This window comes from Nanorana parkeri, unplaced genomic scaffold (genome assembly GCF_000935625.1).
Source record: "Nanorana parkeri isolate BGI_ZX_2015 unplaced genomic scaffold, ASM93562v1 scaffold964, whole genome shotgun sequence".
NCBI lineage: Eukaryota > Metazoa > Chordata > Amphibia > Anura > Dicroglossidae > Nanorana > Nanorana parkeri.
In genome coordinates, this window is record NW_017307232.1 from 255,062 (window position 1) to 269,631 (window position 14,570).

The 14,570-nt window shown below is 42.9% G+C and overlaps 1 protein-coding gene across 4 annotated transcripts in view; it reads right to left on the reverse strand.

The window, feature by feature from the left end:
- The window catches only part of IQGAP2 (IQ motif containing GTPase activating protein 2), a 236,998-nt gene that overhangs the window by 116,083 nt on the left and 106,345 nt on the right, over positions 1-14,570 (reverse strand). For all 4 annotated transcript variants that reach the window (XM_018566629.1, XM_018566627.1, XM_018566626.1 and 1 more), the window contains exons 4-5: positions 13,231-13,308; positions 12,545-12,621 (exon numbers count right to left, since the gene is read on the reverse strand). In XM_018566629.1, the coding sequence (XP_018422131.1) occupies positions 12,545-12,621; positions 13,231-13,308 (155 nt within the window). The remainder of the gene's footprint in view (positions 1-12,544; positions 12,622-13,230; positions 13,309-14,570) is intronic.

The window sequence follows — 14,570 nt, forward strand, 5'->3', positions numbered from 1 at the left end:
TAAAAAAAAAAAAACCCCAGTGGTGAATAAATACCACCAAAAGAAAGCTCTATCTGTCCCCAAAAAAGGGTATAAAATTCATTTCAGTACAGCGCTGCATGACGGAATAAATGTCAAAGTACCGCAGCGCTGAATACTGAAAAATGGCCTGGATGGGAAGGGGGTTTAACACTGCGGATGTCAACTGGTTAAAGTAAAAAAGGATTTTAAGCTATTTCAAATGCTTAATAAATTACTTATAATGGATGCGGCTTCTTGATGTTTAAAAGTTTGTTTCCTGCAGAATCAACTGGTCCCCTGAGCACTGGCCCGGATATCCTGTTGTAGGGCGGCTCCTTTCCCTTGCAGGGTCCTATGGACCCTTGTGTGTGTTAGTAAGCTATGTGTATCTCCACACACAGACACTGCAAGGCAAGCCACTACTCCACTCTCTGCTCCCCCTTCCTCCATTTTCAAGTTAGTAGATGGACATCTGCTGGAGTCTACACTGTCCCTTGTGAACATGTACTGGACAGGAAGTTCAGAGATACGTAGCTTTGATAGTTGGAGCCAGCTGTTCATAAACATGATGACTGTAAGCTGACAAAAGTATAAAGAAACTGCGTTTGGTCACTACTCCCACTCAATATGTTATCGCTATAAATAAAACAATTCTCAGCTTCCATGATATGATGGGAACTCTTCATGGTATAATGCTCTGTTCACACCAAAGCGTCAATGTTTCAGGGGGCTTTTCAGGCGTGTTTTTGAGCAATTTACGTGCATCCATGTGTGTTTGTCAAGCATTTCCCGGAGCATTTTATTGCACGTTTTTCGCATGCGCCGTCTTCCAGTTTGTTCCCCAGCGTTCTTTGCAAAGAGGAAGGCCGGTTCTCGTGCGACAAAATGCTTACATTCTAGAAACCATTTGTGGAGAACATTTACAGGCATTTTCATTGAATTCTATGGAACCAAGAGTGCAGAAATCTGCAGAAAAGTAGCTCATGTACTTTATCTAGCAGTAGGCATTTTGCTACAGGTGAAAGGACGCCCAGGTGTGAGCAGGGGCCAATGAAAACAATGGAAATCCTCTGTTTGGGTGTTTTAGCGCTTAGCCCTTTCAGCTACAAAACATATGTCACGTACTGCATACCAGATACTCTTCCAGAGGGGAAAAGGAGCAAAATGTTTCTTAAAGTAGCTTTTTTGAATATTCCTAATAGCTGGATGTCCCAATAGCTGGATGATCAGTAAGATTGGAGTGGTTGTTCTTAAAATGTGGCAGAGGTTTGTGGGTCACTGCTCAGACCGGAGTTGAAAAGGTGTGCTCAGCACATGTTTTCTGTTCCCAACAACCTCCCAGCAGCCGTTATGAAAGGCTGGACAGAGCCAGCACACAATATGGCACCTGCTGGGCTTGGATTCACAGTAATAAGACTCTGCAATATACAGCGTGCAATCAGAACTCTGCTGCTTTTCATTAACGTTTCCAGTGAAACATGTCTGTTTTTTTCCTTGACTGTTACTGTATATAGCACATTAATGTTATTACTAAACATCCAGGAGTGCAGATATTCTCCATTACCCTGATTTCATGTTGTGCCAAGCTGAACATTGCATGCTGTGTCAGACCGCAGACTGAAGTACATTTTAATGCACTCCTGCAGGGCAAGTAGTGCAAGTATGGTCAAAAACTAAAAATAAATATGTATTTCTATTTTGGATTTCCTTAAGTTCTACTCAGCTAATACATAACCCTATTGATCTAGAAGTTTGTAAACTTACTTATTGAAGGTGCCCATATTAGAGCTGCAGCTAACGATTATTTTCAAAATCGATTAGTTAGCCGATTATTAAGTTCGATTAATCGGTTAATAATATGATGTATTTCCTCAATGCACGGACATAATTTCACTCAGACCTGTGACTATGCACTTCCTTGAGTCACCACTCTCAGGAAAGCTGCTGTCCAAACTACAATTCATCTCCTTCCCCCCTCTCACAGTGAACACAGGAAACACCCACAAGGGAGCAACATAATTGCTTAATGGAAGCAATTCATTATTGGATATGTAGTCTTGAGAATCGGATTGCATCACATCAAGCAGCAGGGAAAGAGACACAAAGCGCACTGGGAATCCAGGAAGTTGATGAAAGTGATGGGCAGACAGAAGGCAGCACTCACTACATAAAAGGAATCTTTTCAAGTAAGCTTTGACTAGATTATCAAAAACAACTGTAGTATGTGTCCCTATTACAAAGCTGATGTTCTAACAGGATAGTATATGCACAGAGGAACACTGCCTGACAGAAAACTGGTTCCACAGCGAACATAACACAAATCTACCCATAAATGTGAGGAAAGCGCACAATCCTGCTTCAGTACCTCTGAGGAAGAAGCAATCAGATTGGCTGAAAAATCCTGCCCAATTACTATGAAGGGTTTATGCCACAAGTGTCTGCAGTGAGCTGTACAATCATGTTCAAAAAGATTCATTCACAGGGTGTGTGGAAATAAAAACAAAAAACTACTTGGCCAAGGGCTAAAGCGGTGGCCCAATCTACTTGTCCCAAAACAAAAAATAGTTCTAATCAAAACAGTAGTTAACTGGGCTAAGAAGCGTTTCTCATTGGTCAGCGTGTCCTGGCCAACGAGTGCCCGCAATCTGCAAGCAAAAGCCAAAATGCATAGCGCAGGGCTGCGCTGGATAGCAGTATGAGGTACAGATTGTCCAACCATACTGGTGGAGGGAAAGGACTGTTCGCCGAAAGGTAAGTATAAGTATAGGGGCGGGGAGGGTGGAGAGACGTGGCCAGATTTGGTTTGATTCCATTCTCCCAAATGACCTGGGAAGTGAACTTATCCTTTAATACACATTGTGTGTGTAAGAGTTCTGCTGCCTGCCTACCACAATATGGCACACAGTGTAAATGGAGCAGCACTCAACGCAAAAACACAATGTCCTATGCGTGTGTTTATTTGCATGCAGGGGATTGGTTTTATTTTAGTTCTTTTGGTTTTTTACCACTTTTTATTTTTTTAATTAATTCGATTCCTTTTACACAGGGGCTTACAATCCCATATGTGATAGTTTGAAGGTGACAGAACAGATGTTCTGTGCAGTTTTAGGAAAGCTGAGACAGGTGGCGCTCTCCATCCTGAGCTCATGTGCCGTGGTCCTGGGTCCCCCAGAAGAGCGGGAGGCCTTGAAAACGACAGTGGGGAGGGAGGGGACACACAGGCTAGTACAAGTGATCTGATCAGATCACTTGTATAAAACGTGCATTGGCTCCCTGCGGTACATTTAGCCCTGCTTGCCCGAAGCAACACATATGATACAAGTCTGTCTGTTGGAGTCCACCAATTCTTCCTCAACCCCAAACCACCAACAGAAATACATTAATTTCTGGTGAGCTTTGATAAAACTATAATATTGCAGTAAATGTGAATCAAAAAGTGTTCCGTAAAAAGGAATGAGTCATCAGTTCTAAAAACGGTTTTCATTTCCTGAGTTTCTTTAAATCATACTGGAACTGTAATAGTAAGACTTGTAGAAAAAAAAATGAAACTGCTTTTTTCAGGGTAAAGTTGGCTTGATGCTGCACATATGCAAGGTCCTGTGACCACACAAGAGACATCGGAGGTCCACATGTGTTTCTCCTTAACCGACTTCACATTGTACAAGTTCTCAGTCTCAGTTCTCGTATCAGCCTGCTGTGACTCAGAGCTACAGGGCTAAGATCTTAACGCCTTATTGGCAGATGGCAATTGTTTCACTATTGCAGCTAACCACAAAAATGGTAATATAACACGTTCCAGTACGTTCAGGATATATCCTCATATACTCCATTAACCAGACATGAACTCGTACCAAACAGCTAAATATACAGCTAAAATAGACTGTATATAAAACACATCTCTGCCACACTGCATAGACAGGTGTGGTTTTTAACAGTGTTGTAACTTCCAGTAGCACCTGCCTAATCACTGGACTATAAAAGAGCATCATTAAGCTTCTGAATTCCTTCCTGTGGTTCTCCCCCAGCCCCTCCTGCATGCTCCACCCATTTGAGCTCCTAAGGCCTGAAACATGGTTGGAAAGGATGATGCTTTTATACATGACCCAGGATGTTTCCATTCAATGGCAAATCTCTTAAAAAATACAGTTGGTAAAGATTTTCTACACTTGTTGCTATTGCCACACAATAAAATGACTTAACATTTACTCCTCAACCTACGCAAAGGAACCTTGCAAAAAAGTATTCCCTTCCTTTGGAGGGAAAAAAGCCCTATATGATCACATACATATTGTACCATGTTAGAAAATCTATGTGCATAAAAACAAGCACTTCCATTGATCAGTTTATGACATCTGCCCTCTGCACTTGGTAGTTTAGTTTTATAACATCTCAATTATCATAAACCCTGATAAGTCCTAGGCACATTTATATATATGTTAATGCAGATTTCCAAGAATGCTGGAAATACTCTGCTCACATCTGTTCCCTTCACAAGGCAAATCCTATAGTTCTCTGTGAGAACTACCATACCTAAGTGGTGGGACTTCAGTCGGCCAAGTGCTTCAAAAAGAATCTATCTCCAGACTATACACGCTAAACTATTTACATACCCTGAACAAGCAGTGAAATCACTTTAAAACAAGTCCTCATTCACCTCCGTAGCTATAACATCGTATTGAAATTAGTTTTCATCTTTCTCAGCAGAAGCACAGAAATCGTATTTTCTTCCCTATTATTACCTATTACAGCAGAATATTGGCAGCCTGCCACGCCCTCTAATTTAAACACACAGCAGGTGTTTCTAAGCTGTTAGAAACTGACTGAAATCCACCCTAGAGTCTTTGCTGCCAGCTTTGAGGATGGATTACTTCAGAGTACAAGCAGCTAGATAGGGCAGGAGTGATTTGTTTTAAAGCTCTTTAACTCCTTGGTAAGACTTTGTACATGAATTAATGTCCATAGTCTAGGAACAGATGCACTTTAAAGTAAACCTGTGCAATGCTTGAGTACTGAAGACACTGCAGGACAGCAGGTATCATAACAACCCATATTTTTTTAGGTGCTACACATCACAGATCACAGCAAATTGCAGAGGCCCCAGAAGTCCCTATTCAAATAATTAAAAAGTGGTTCTCAACCTGTATAACCTCAGGACCCATATTTGTCCTTGATCATTAAGTCGCGACCCAAGTCACACTGCACTGGAACGCACGGCATTGCGGTACTGCATGTTCCAGCGCAAGCGATCAAACTGTAGACAGGAGGTGTGTTTGGGGTGTCATTCAAATGAATGGCAACGCAATGAACCTCCTGCACCAGAACGAACAGTAGGTGCGATTGCGTGGAAGTTTGTGATTAAAACACTGACACAATCTCACACACTCAGACATTCACACTCCCTCCAAAATTTTAGGGGTTCAGTCTGGGCTGCTGTGCTGTAACAGAGCTCCTTTCATAGTGCCATTGCTTGTACAGCTTCCTTGCACTCCATGTAGAGGTGGCGGGAGCCAGAATGTGATGTCACTCCGGTCACACAAGGGAGCAGTAAGCAATGCACTTATGGATGGCGCTCCCGTTGCGGCCATACCCTGAGCCCACCCCACCTCAACCTGACACTCGGCGCCGGGCAGCATATTTTGAATGGCTGCTCAGCACGAGAACTGACAGTGCTGCGCTATGGGGGAGGCTGAGAAGCCTCTCACCTAGAGCAGTGGAAGGCACGTGGCAACCCTATAAACATGGGGTCGTGATCCAGTTTTGGGTCACGATCCACCAGTTGAGAACCATGGGTCTAGATAATGTAGAAGTCTGGTGATAGGGTGGCCATGCACTGAGCAATGAATTGTGAATTCAGAAGGTTCTGTGTCTAAACTCCCTCAGTACTGCATTTGCATGTTTTTCTCTAATGAAAGGTTTACTTTAGGGAAATTAGCTGACTCAAGTGCCATCATTAAGATACAATGCTTCTCACTGGGAATCATAAAATGTGTGAATTGTGCCGCAATCACATTTCACCAGTAGGTGTCACTACAGGCCGGAACTGCAGCTTGGGAACACATCTGTGTAACTATATAGAGAAGTGAATCCCAAATAAGAGGGTTTATGTTTTTCTTGCAATGCTTTCATTTTATATTAAAAAAGCCGTTCTTTAGGTTTACTGCCCCAATAATTATTTCAGCTGACTGGCCACCAGTATTATGACTGCGTACATTTTCCTTTTTTTTTTCTGCACAGACTTCCTTCCTGAATAGTAAATTCAGAATTAAAAGCCTGTGTTGTGATTGTCATATTAATACCCTGTAAGAGGGAACATCTGTTCACAAATACTCCATCGCCTAAGAGTGACATAATATGCGCCTGAAATTTCATTTAACCCAACACAACAATCCTCCAGGTTGTGCTCCATACGCCAGCACGTCAAATAAATCAGTGTTTTTCCTCATTCCTCTGGACTGTGGTCACATTATGACTCCCGAAATCCTGAAGAAAATAAAGTATTTACTATGGCAATAAAAGATGAAAGGGAACATGTGCAGAAGTACTTACAGGAAAAGCTCAGGTAGCTAAGATGTAGAGAGATGTCTACATCTGAAGCTGGAATCATGAACAAGTTTTTCCTATTCTCCTAAAAGTTCTTCCATAAACTCAACTGGGCATTAGGGGATTGGAATCGGGCATTAAAAGTGGAAATGAAGCTTCCCAAATAAAATTGCCGATTGGTAGGATTTCTATGGCAGGAGTAACGGTGTAAGTCTCTGCCAGAAAAGCTTCTTTCTGTAAGCAATTCTTTTTTTCTGTACAGTGAGCCACGCATGAGCAACTCGCACAGGCCTGGCATGCCAAGATGAAGTAAGTCCCGAGCGCATGCGTGGGAGTTGCATTATCGGGTCCCAGCCAATCAAGAAGCCCGAAATGAGACTGGGGAGAAGACGGAAGTGCTGGAGGGAGAAGCACAGAGCTGGAGGGGATCACTTTTGGCAGACAATGCTAATACAATGTGCATGCTATCACATTATGGCTAAAAGTCCCTTTACTTATACTTTAAGGAACACCTTTTTTCTCCCGCAGCCTGCTGATTGGACAAAGAGCAGAAAGATGCATAATAAGACATCACTCTGCTCTCATCATGTGTCTATGCAGCAGAGCCCAATTAGCTCCTTGTACTGCCTCAAACTCTCCCAGTGCTGCTTTGCAGAGCATGACAAAGCAGATATCATGACAGATTCAGGTACTTATGCTAGCTGTATGTAAATATACATCGGGGTGGAATTTTTCAAAACTGGAGCAGACAGAATCTGGAGCAGTTGCCCACAGCAACCAATCAGCTTTTCTTTTAAGGTTGTTCAGTTAAGCATTGAAAATGATAGAGAAGCTAATTGGTTGCCACAGCTGGTCCAGATTTGATCATTTCCCTGTATTGTTTTTATATTGCGCTTATGCGCCTAATAAAATACAGCCATCTACATAGGGTCTTCCTGGCAGAAAGATCCTGCATAAAAATACGCACTTAATGAACTTTAAAGTGCTTCTGTTTGCACGCATTTAGACATGTAAATCCATAAAATTCTTCTTCCTTTCCTCTAGCCCAGTTTTCAATCCTTACATGTATGCATGTCCACATGCATAATTTACACAGCAATACTGACCGACAGCGCCAAATTTTCTACCATGGTTTTACACAACTGAATGCAGTGCAAGAGTACCGAGCGGAATACAACCGTGTACATAATATACAATACTGATGTATTCAGATGTTTAAAAAAAACTATTCGCTGCACAGATCTAAATGCAGCGTTTATTATGTCCCTGTTCATAAGCCCTAAAGGATATACAATAGTGAGTGTTTTTTTTATAGCCCCCTGGAGTTAAAGTTAGAGCCGATGTGCGACAATGAAACTGTCACATGTCAGCTCTATTGAACGTTGCTCGCTTACTTCCCTGTCATCTCCCTGCAGAGAGAAGCGAGTCAGTCAGTCAACGCTCCCCGCAGGGATTCCCTGACTGGAGGAACGGACGGGGGAGGGGGCGGACACAGCTGGCTCTGCCTCTAGATAGGCAGAGCCCGCTGTCAATCAGCCAGCTGAGTGGATCTCAAAAGTATTGTTGAGATCCATCCCAGCTACGGCGCTCTCAGTATATCGCAGGCAATAGCTCGCTATTTACTGAGCTTTATGTTACGGGAGGAGGTTAGTATATGTCCTCCCGTGACCCTAAAAGGTTACCCCATAGTTCTCTTTAAGCTTCAAAGTAGAAGTAAACTAGGGTACCCTAGGGAAAAAAGCACCAAGGGTGGTGTTTGCCATATTGTGTAAATATACACAGAAATAAGCACATTATGTGTGACTTAGCTTAAAAATGATCCGCCGCCTGCTCTCTCCTCCAATGCTGGTGCTTCACCCGATCTTCTTCCAGGCTCTATATCTTTGGCTTCTTGATTGGCTGGACCAGTATGATGCAACTCCTGTGCATGTGCATAGGAATTACATCATCTCGGCATGCTGAGTCCGTGCACATGTGCAGCTCAGTGCACAGAAAATGAAATGGTTGACAGGCAGGCAGGAGCTTTTTTAGCAGAGGAGACTTACCCCGGTCTCCTCTGCTATAAAATTCCTGCCTGTCAGCAATTTTTAGCCAAGACACTTTACTTCTACTTTAATAAATACCACATGCCATCAGAGATCTAAACAATTTACATAAATTACACTGAAAACTTAACAAGCCAGCCTGATGGTCATCATAGATTTTGTCTCAACTAAATTGACTTCCAGGAGAAGAAGAAAAAAAAAAAGCATAATTACATGGAATAAACCAAGCAAAGCATTGAAGTGACAATTTATTGAGTTACACGTTGTATACCGGGAAGAAGTGTGTTTGTCATTCAGTGAATTCGTTAATTATCTGCCATCATTACAAATGAGAAGAGGAAGAGGTTTCCACACACAGGAAATGCGCTGAGAAGGCCAGGAAGTAGATAATGGAAGCCTCTAGGTAGCAGATTAGCGCTCTTCCACTACCGCTACTCGCAGTGACAGGAAATACAAGGCAGATGTTAGAGGCTTTGCTTCTCTCACTTAAACAATATCTGGCACTAAGCTCAATGAATCGAACACTGATTGACATCCCCAGTCCAAAGAAAGCACTGGGTGACCTCTTACGGAGAGTACCACATAAGGCTGAGAAAACCGTCTCTGCTCCATGTGAAATTATACAGTGCTTGAATCTGTTGTCGGCCTGCAAATAAATCAGCAGAGATGACATCCACATTTCTGTAGCTTTGCTTTAGGATGAAAACCTCTCCAAACAGATGTACTTTTAACACAACACAAAGCCTAGTGCAGCTGTGATTCCCACATCTGCAGCAGTGATTTGTGCACAGCCAAAATCCGCATTTGGGAAGCAGATCTGTATATGCTTCACGTCATCTAAATCGGGGCTTGAACCTGGCAAATCAATACAAATCAACATATAATCTAGGTCCGTCTCTTCTATTTGCTGCCTAATTGTGGAACTAAAACTGTCAAAAACCTAAGAAATTCAGGTTACCATCAGTGGTAACCACATGTTAAAGTGTAGTTCCAATTCTGCAGTCACTGTAACACTAACTTTATATTTGTTACATGTTACCATTCACATAGCATCACTAAAACAAAATTTTTAAAAAATTAAAATTGCGGCTTGCATTTTACGTGCTTTATACTGGCTTACAAATCCTACCTACACGTTTTGCCTCTTGGATGTCTATTGTGGTTGTTTTTCTTTAGGATATGTGTTCCTGTATAGCTGCTACTTTTGCTGTGTATCGGTTAGGGATGCGCTGATACCGGTTTTCGGTATCGAGTACCGATATTTCTTTTGGGTACTCACCGATACCGGAAGTCCCATAAGGGAAGCCGGGTGGCGTGTAATGACTTGCCCCCCAGCTTCCCGATTACCCAGGAAGCCGGCTCCATGCTCCCTCGTCATCAGGTGACGAGCAAGCATGGAGCTGGCTTTATGATACCGGAATCTCAGGTATCTGAGTAGGCATCGGGAATATTTGGCCGAGAACGGTACTAGTTTCGGTATCGGTGCATCCCTAGTATTTGTCTATGTTATATGTATAAGTAAAGACGAAAAAAATTCCTATCTAGCGTCCCCCTGTGTGATGTTAAGGAGGGGGCTGTGGGAAGTTATGTTTACTCTAATTAACCCAGTCTGTACTGTGCTGTCAGATTTCATCATCAGCTGTAAATCAGATTGGAACACAAAGTGTAGGGGCATGTTCACACGACGTCCGGATTGTGTCCGGACCAGAACCGTGCGCTCCTGCACCAAAAATGCATCCCTATGTGTTTTATGGGCTACAGTTCTCGCGTGCGCAGTGCGTTCCGGTCCGGAGAGATAAAATACTGCATGTCACATTTTGTCCGGTCGGGAACACACGAAAAACACGGCGAAAATGCACTGCAGCTAACGTACTGACAGCCCCACTCCCCCCCCCCCCAAAAAAACTGCACGCATAGCACTGCGTCTGTAGATCTGCGCCAGATCTGGACCGGAAAATCGTGTGAACAAGCCCAAAGTGACATAGATGCATTCAAGGGAATTGATCAAAACTGGAGCAGCTGTACACAGTAAACAATCAGCTTCTATATTTCCAGCCCTCCCCCTGTCACGGCAGAGAGCCGTGACAGGATCAAGAGGTGAGCGAACCTGGTATGTGTTCGCTCACCTCCCGATCTACTGAGCCGACCTGTGACAGTCTCATTGTCTCATTGCTAGAACTATGAGGTGAGTGGAAATCACTCATCTCATAGTTCTCCTTTAATCTGGGGGGTTGCCCCCGCAGTAATTAATTTCTACCACTAGATGTCACCAGTCTTCCTGCTTGAATGGCAGCTAGCATCATTCAACCCACTTCCTATGGGCTGTCAAAGGTCCATTTTATTATGCTGGGCTGAGTTCAGAGTACTACCACACTGAATGGCGCTCATGCCATTATCAACTAGAACCTGATGCTACCAGAGCTGATGAGGAAGGACCAATGACATCACATTGGTCAAAAGACTGTTGGAAAAAGGCATATATATTTTGTACAATGCGCTTTGCCTTACCGATTAACCAAAGTCAATCATCTGCAGTATCCCCTCCTGGTGAAATATGGTACCACAGTATATCCATATATGTATAATGGCAGTCATATTTCAGACTGGATGTCATTCAGTTCACTAAGTGGTCTATACATAAAGGGTCACATCTCAGGTTCACACCCTATTCACCATATATTAGCAGGTGAATCCCTTATTAATAAAGCACATAACCCTTAATTTACCAACATATTCACTTTGAAGAATTAACGATATCTGGAATTCTCCTTAAATCATGTTAATTGATGGTACCAACAAGATTCAGCAAAGGTTACAAGATTCACTGGTCTCCAAACTAGGTTCAGACAATGATTTCCAACAGTTACCTTAGGAGACCTCTTTCCTCAATCTGCTGCAGATCTAGCAAGAATTTCCCAAAGAGCACGATTCCTAACTTTGCATGCACTGACATTAACCTTTTGCAACATTCACTAGACCAATGGTTCTCAACCTGTGTAACCTCAGGACCAACATTTGTCCTTATTCATTAGGTCACAGCCCAAGTCGCAAGGCACCGGAATGCACGTCATTGCTGTACCACATGTTCCGATGCAGGTAATCAAAATGTGGACGGAAAGTGTGCGTTTGGGGTGTCACTCAAATTAATGGCAACACAGAGTACCTTCTGCACCAGAACGTATGGTAGGTGCGTTTGCGTGGTACAGCGTGATTAATGCACTGTACAAGTGTGAATGGGCCCTCAAAAACATTGACAGGGACACACACACACAATCTCACACACATACTCCCCCAAAAATTAAAAAAACAAAACAAAACTTTAAGATCCACCCAGTCTCCATTCCTTATGGGAACCGGAGTGAATTCTCAGCATGGGGTTCAGTGTGGGCTGCTGTACTGTGACGGAGCTCCATGCATATGTGCATTGCTTGTACAGCTCCCTTGTGTGCCCTGTGAGGTGCCAGGAGCTATAATGTGATGTTACTCCGGTCCAAGCACTTCTACAGGGCACACGCGGGAGCTGTCAGAAATTCATGTATGGATGGAGCTTCCTCGCAGCCATACTCCCAGCCCACCCCACCTCAAGCTGACACTGCGCTGGGCGCCATATTTCGAGTAGCTGCTCAGCACGAGAAAGGACAGTGCTGAGCTAGGGGGAGGCTGAGGAGCCTCTCACCTAGTGCAGTGGAAGGCATGTGATGACCCACTGAACACGGGGTTGCAACTCACTTTTGGGTCACGACCCACCAGTGGAAAACCACGGCACCAGAGTGCTTTATAAACATGGGGAATACTTCTACCGACTGCAGGAGAATGAAGAAAACCACATGGATTGCCACAAAGGTTCCCCAGGCAGAAAATGGACTATTGCTTGATGATCACAAAAGGACAGTTTGGGTGTATTGTATGCTTTCATATTATTTATTACACAAGACATGAATAAGATTTTGTCTTTTTACCTTAATGCATGAATACAGTATATGACACGTGGAATGTTTTTTCGATCGTAAACATCAGTGGTCTCGGGATAAAATATCTGTAATTAATATACAGTGATTATAGAAATCTGAACAGTTTTATGTGATTAATCAAATAACTGCTAACTATGCTGGAAAATAACAATTTTCATTAATATGAAACACCTTTACTAACACTATAACTTAAAGCATGGAAAGACAATTATTACACTAAAACTATATACTAGTCTATTAGCTAAATCAAAGGATATCCCACATTATATATGGAAGGGTACCCCTCCTACTCCCCTCATAAATAACAAACACTGTTTATTACTTTATTAAAGCTGGATTCCATCTGACATTTTCAATTCCTTTCTGGGTTTTTACAGCTCTTCAAGATCCCAGACAAGAGACCTAAAGACCCTACAGGGGACCTATCCCTGTCCACATGACTCAATACAGAAAACCCAGTAAAGGTGGAACTTGTGAACATTGACTTGGCACATTAGTCACACCAGGTACATACTAATGCAGGTTAGGTGGTACCTGTTTAGGGCGATATACTAGCACTGTGGCCGATGAATTGTAACGGTTAATAGATTTTCTGCAAACTCGACATTTCAGAGAACAGACCAGTGTTTGTATACACATCAATTTTACTATAGATTACTGAAGTGCTGTTTTACCTTAGGCAGTCCTATTGATTCCATGGCCCGCAGCCACTGAACAGTGTTATCTGTATGCCGAAAATGTAAACCAGACCGCTGTTAAAAACAAACAAAAACATGATTGCACAAAAACACCCATGGATGCACAAAAAAAACAAGTGCATAAAGCAATACCCAGAACAGAAAGACATTTCAGTAGAATCCCAGACTAATATGTAAAAAGAACCCCATGTAGTCCTTCTAATGTTAGGAAATCAATTTTCAGCCCAGTTGGTGCAGTTTGTTGAAATCTTCCTTTGGCCTGAGCTGCCACAAGGCATTTGGAAAGTCAAGCTAGCAGTGGGAGTCCAGGTCCATAAGCTTATATGAGAGAAGGTACCTAGCAGATCTAATAGGACAGCGTGTTCCGCATTGAGTTCACCGGTGTGGTACTGTTTACTCTTAGACCATGAGGGGCAGTGCCAAACAATCTTCACACCAGCCAGATCTGAAGAGGAGACATCTCCTTTCTTACACATTGAAGGCATATGGTCTGGCAGGGGCAGGTTGATCACAACAGTATCTGCTTATGCTACCATTTATTTTATTAAGAAAATTCTACAATTGAGTTACAACTCTATTATCCAGCCGTTTGCCTGTAGATGCTTTTTAGGAGTAAACCTGAACTCAAAGAGTGGAGATATGTTGTATTATAAAGGGACATCTGTAAGTGTGCCTATGAATTACCCTGAAAAATGTACCTTTTATGTTGAGTTCCTCCTGAAAAATAGCAGAGCACTTCCAGGGATACAAGTGTGCCTAAGCACCCCTGTGCCAACAGCCCAATAACTGTATATCTGCAGTGTGAGATCCAAGGCACTGCCGCCTCTGACTGCTAGTTTCAGTTGATTTGGTGATGTTACTACTGTGCGGTTTGCTAAAGAGGAAACTGTATCTGCACTGCATGCATCTTCACACAGTACATCTGCTTCATTAATTCAGTCTGTGTGCACTTCTCCTGCTGCTTCTTGAATATTTCCCCACCAGTCATCAGGGAAGCAGCTCCCTCTATTTGCCTTTTTCTTTTTAGGCACAGCTTCCAGAGTTAAGGTTCGTGAATCCATAGGGATCGTGTCAATTTATCATATCAGAAAAAAAAAACTCCACCCTCTTGGAACTAATAAAAAAAATATTTAGATTTTTCTGGTCTCCTTATTTACTGCCTTGTGACATCACAAAGGCTTTAGTTCAGGTCCCATAAGCAGCAAACTGAGAGCTGCCACATGCTTCTTCCTATACACTTTGCCAGACCCAGCCGCCCTGCACTGCCACCTCGACACACAGCCACCCTTACCTTACACTCTCTGCTCACTCTCTCC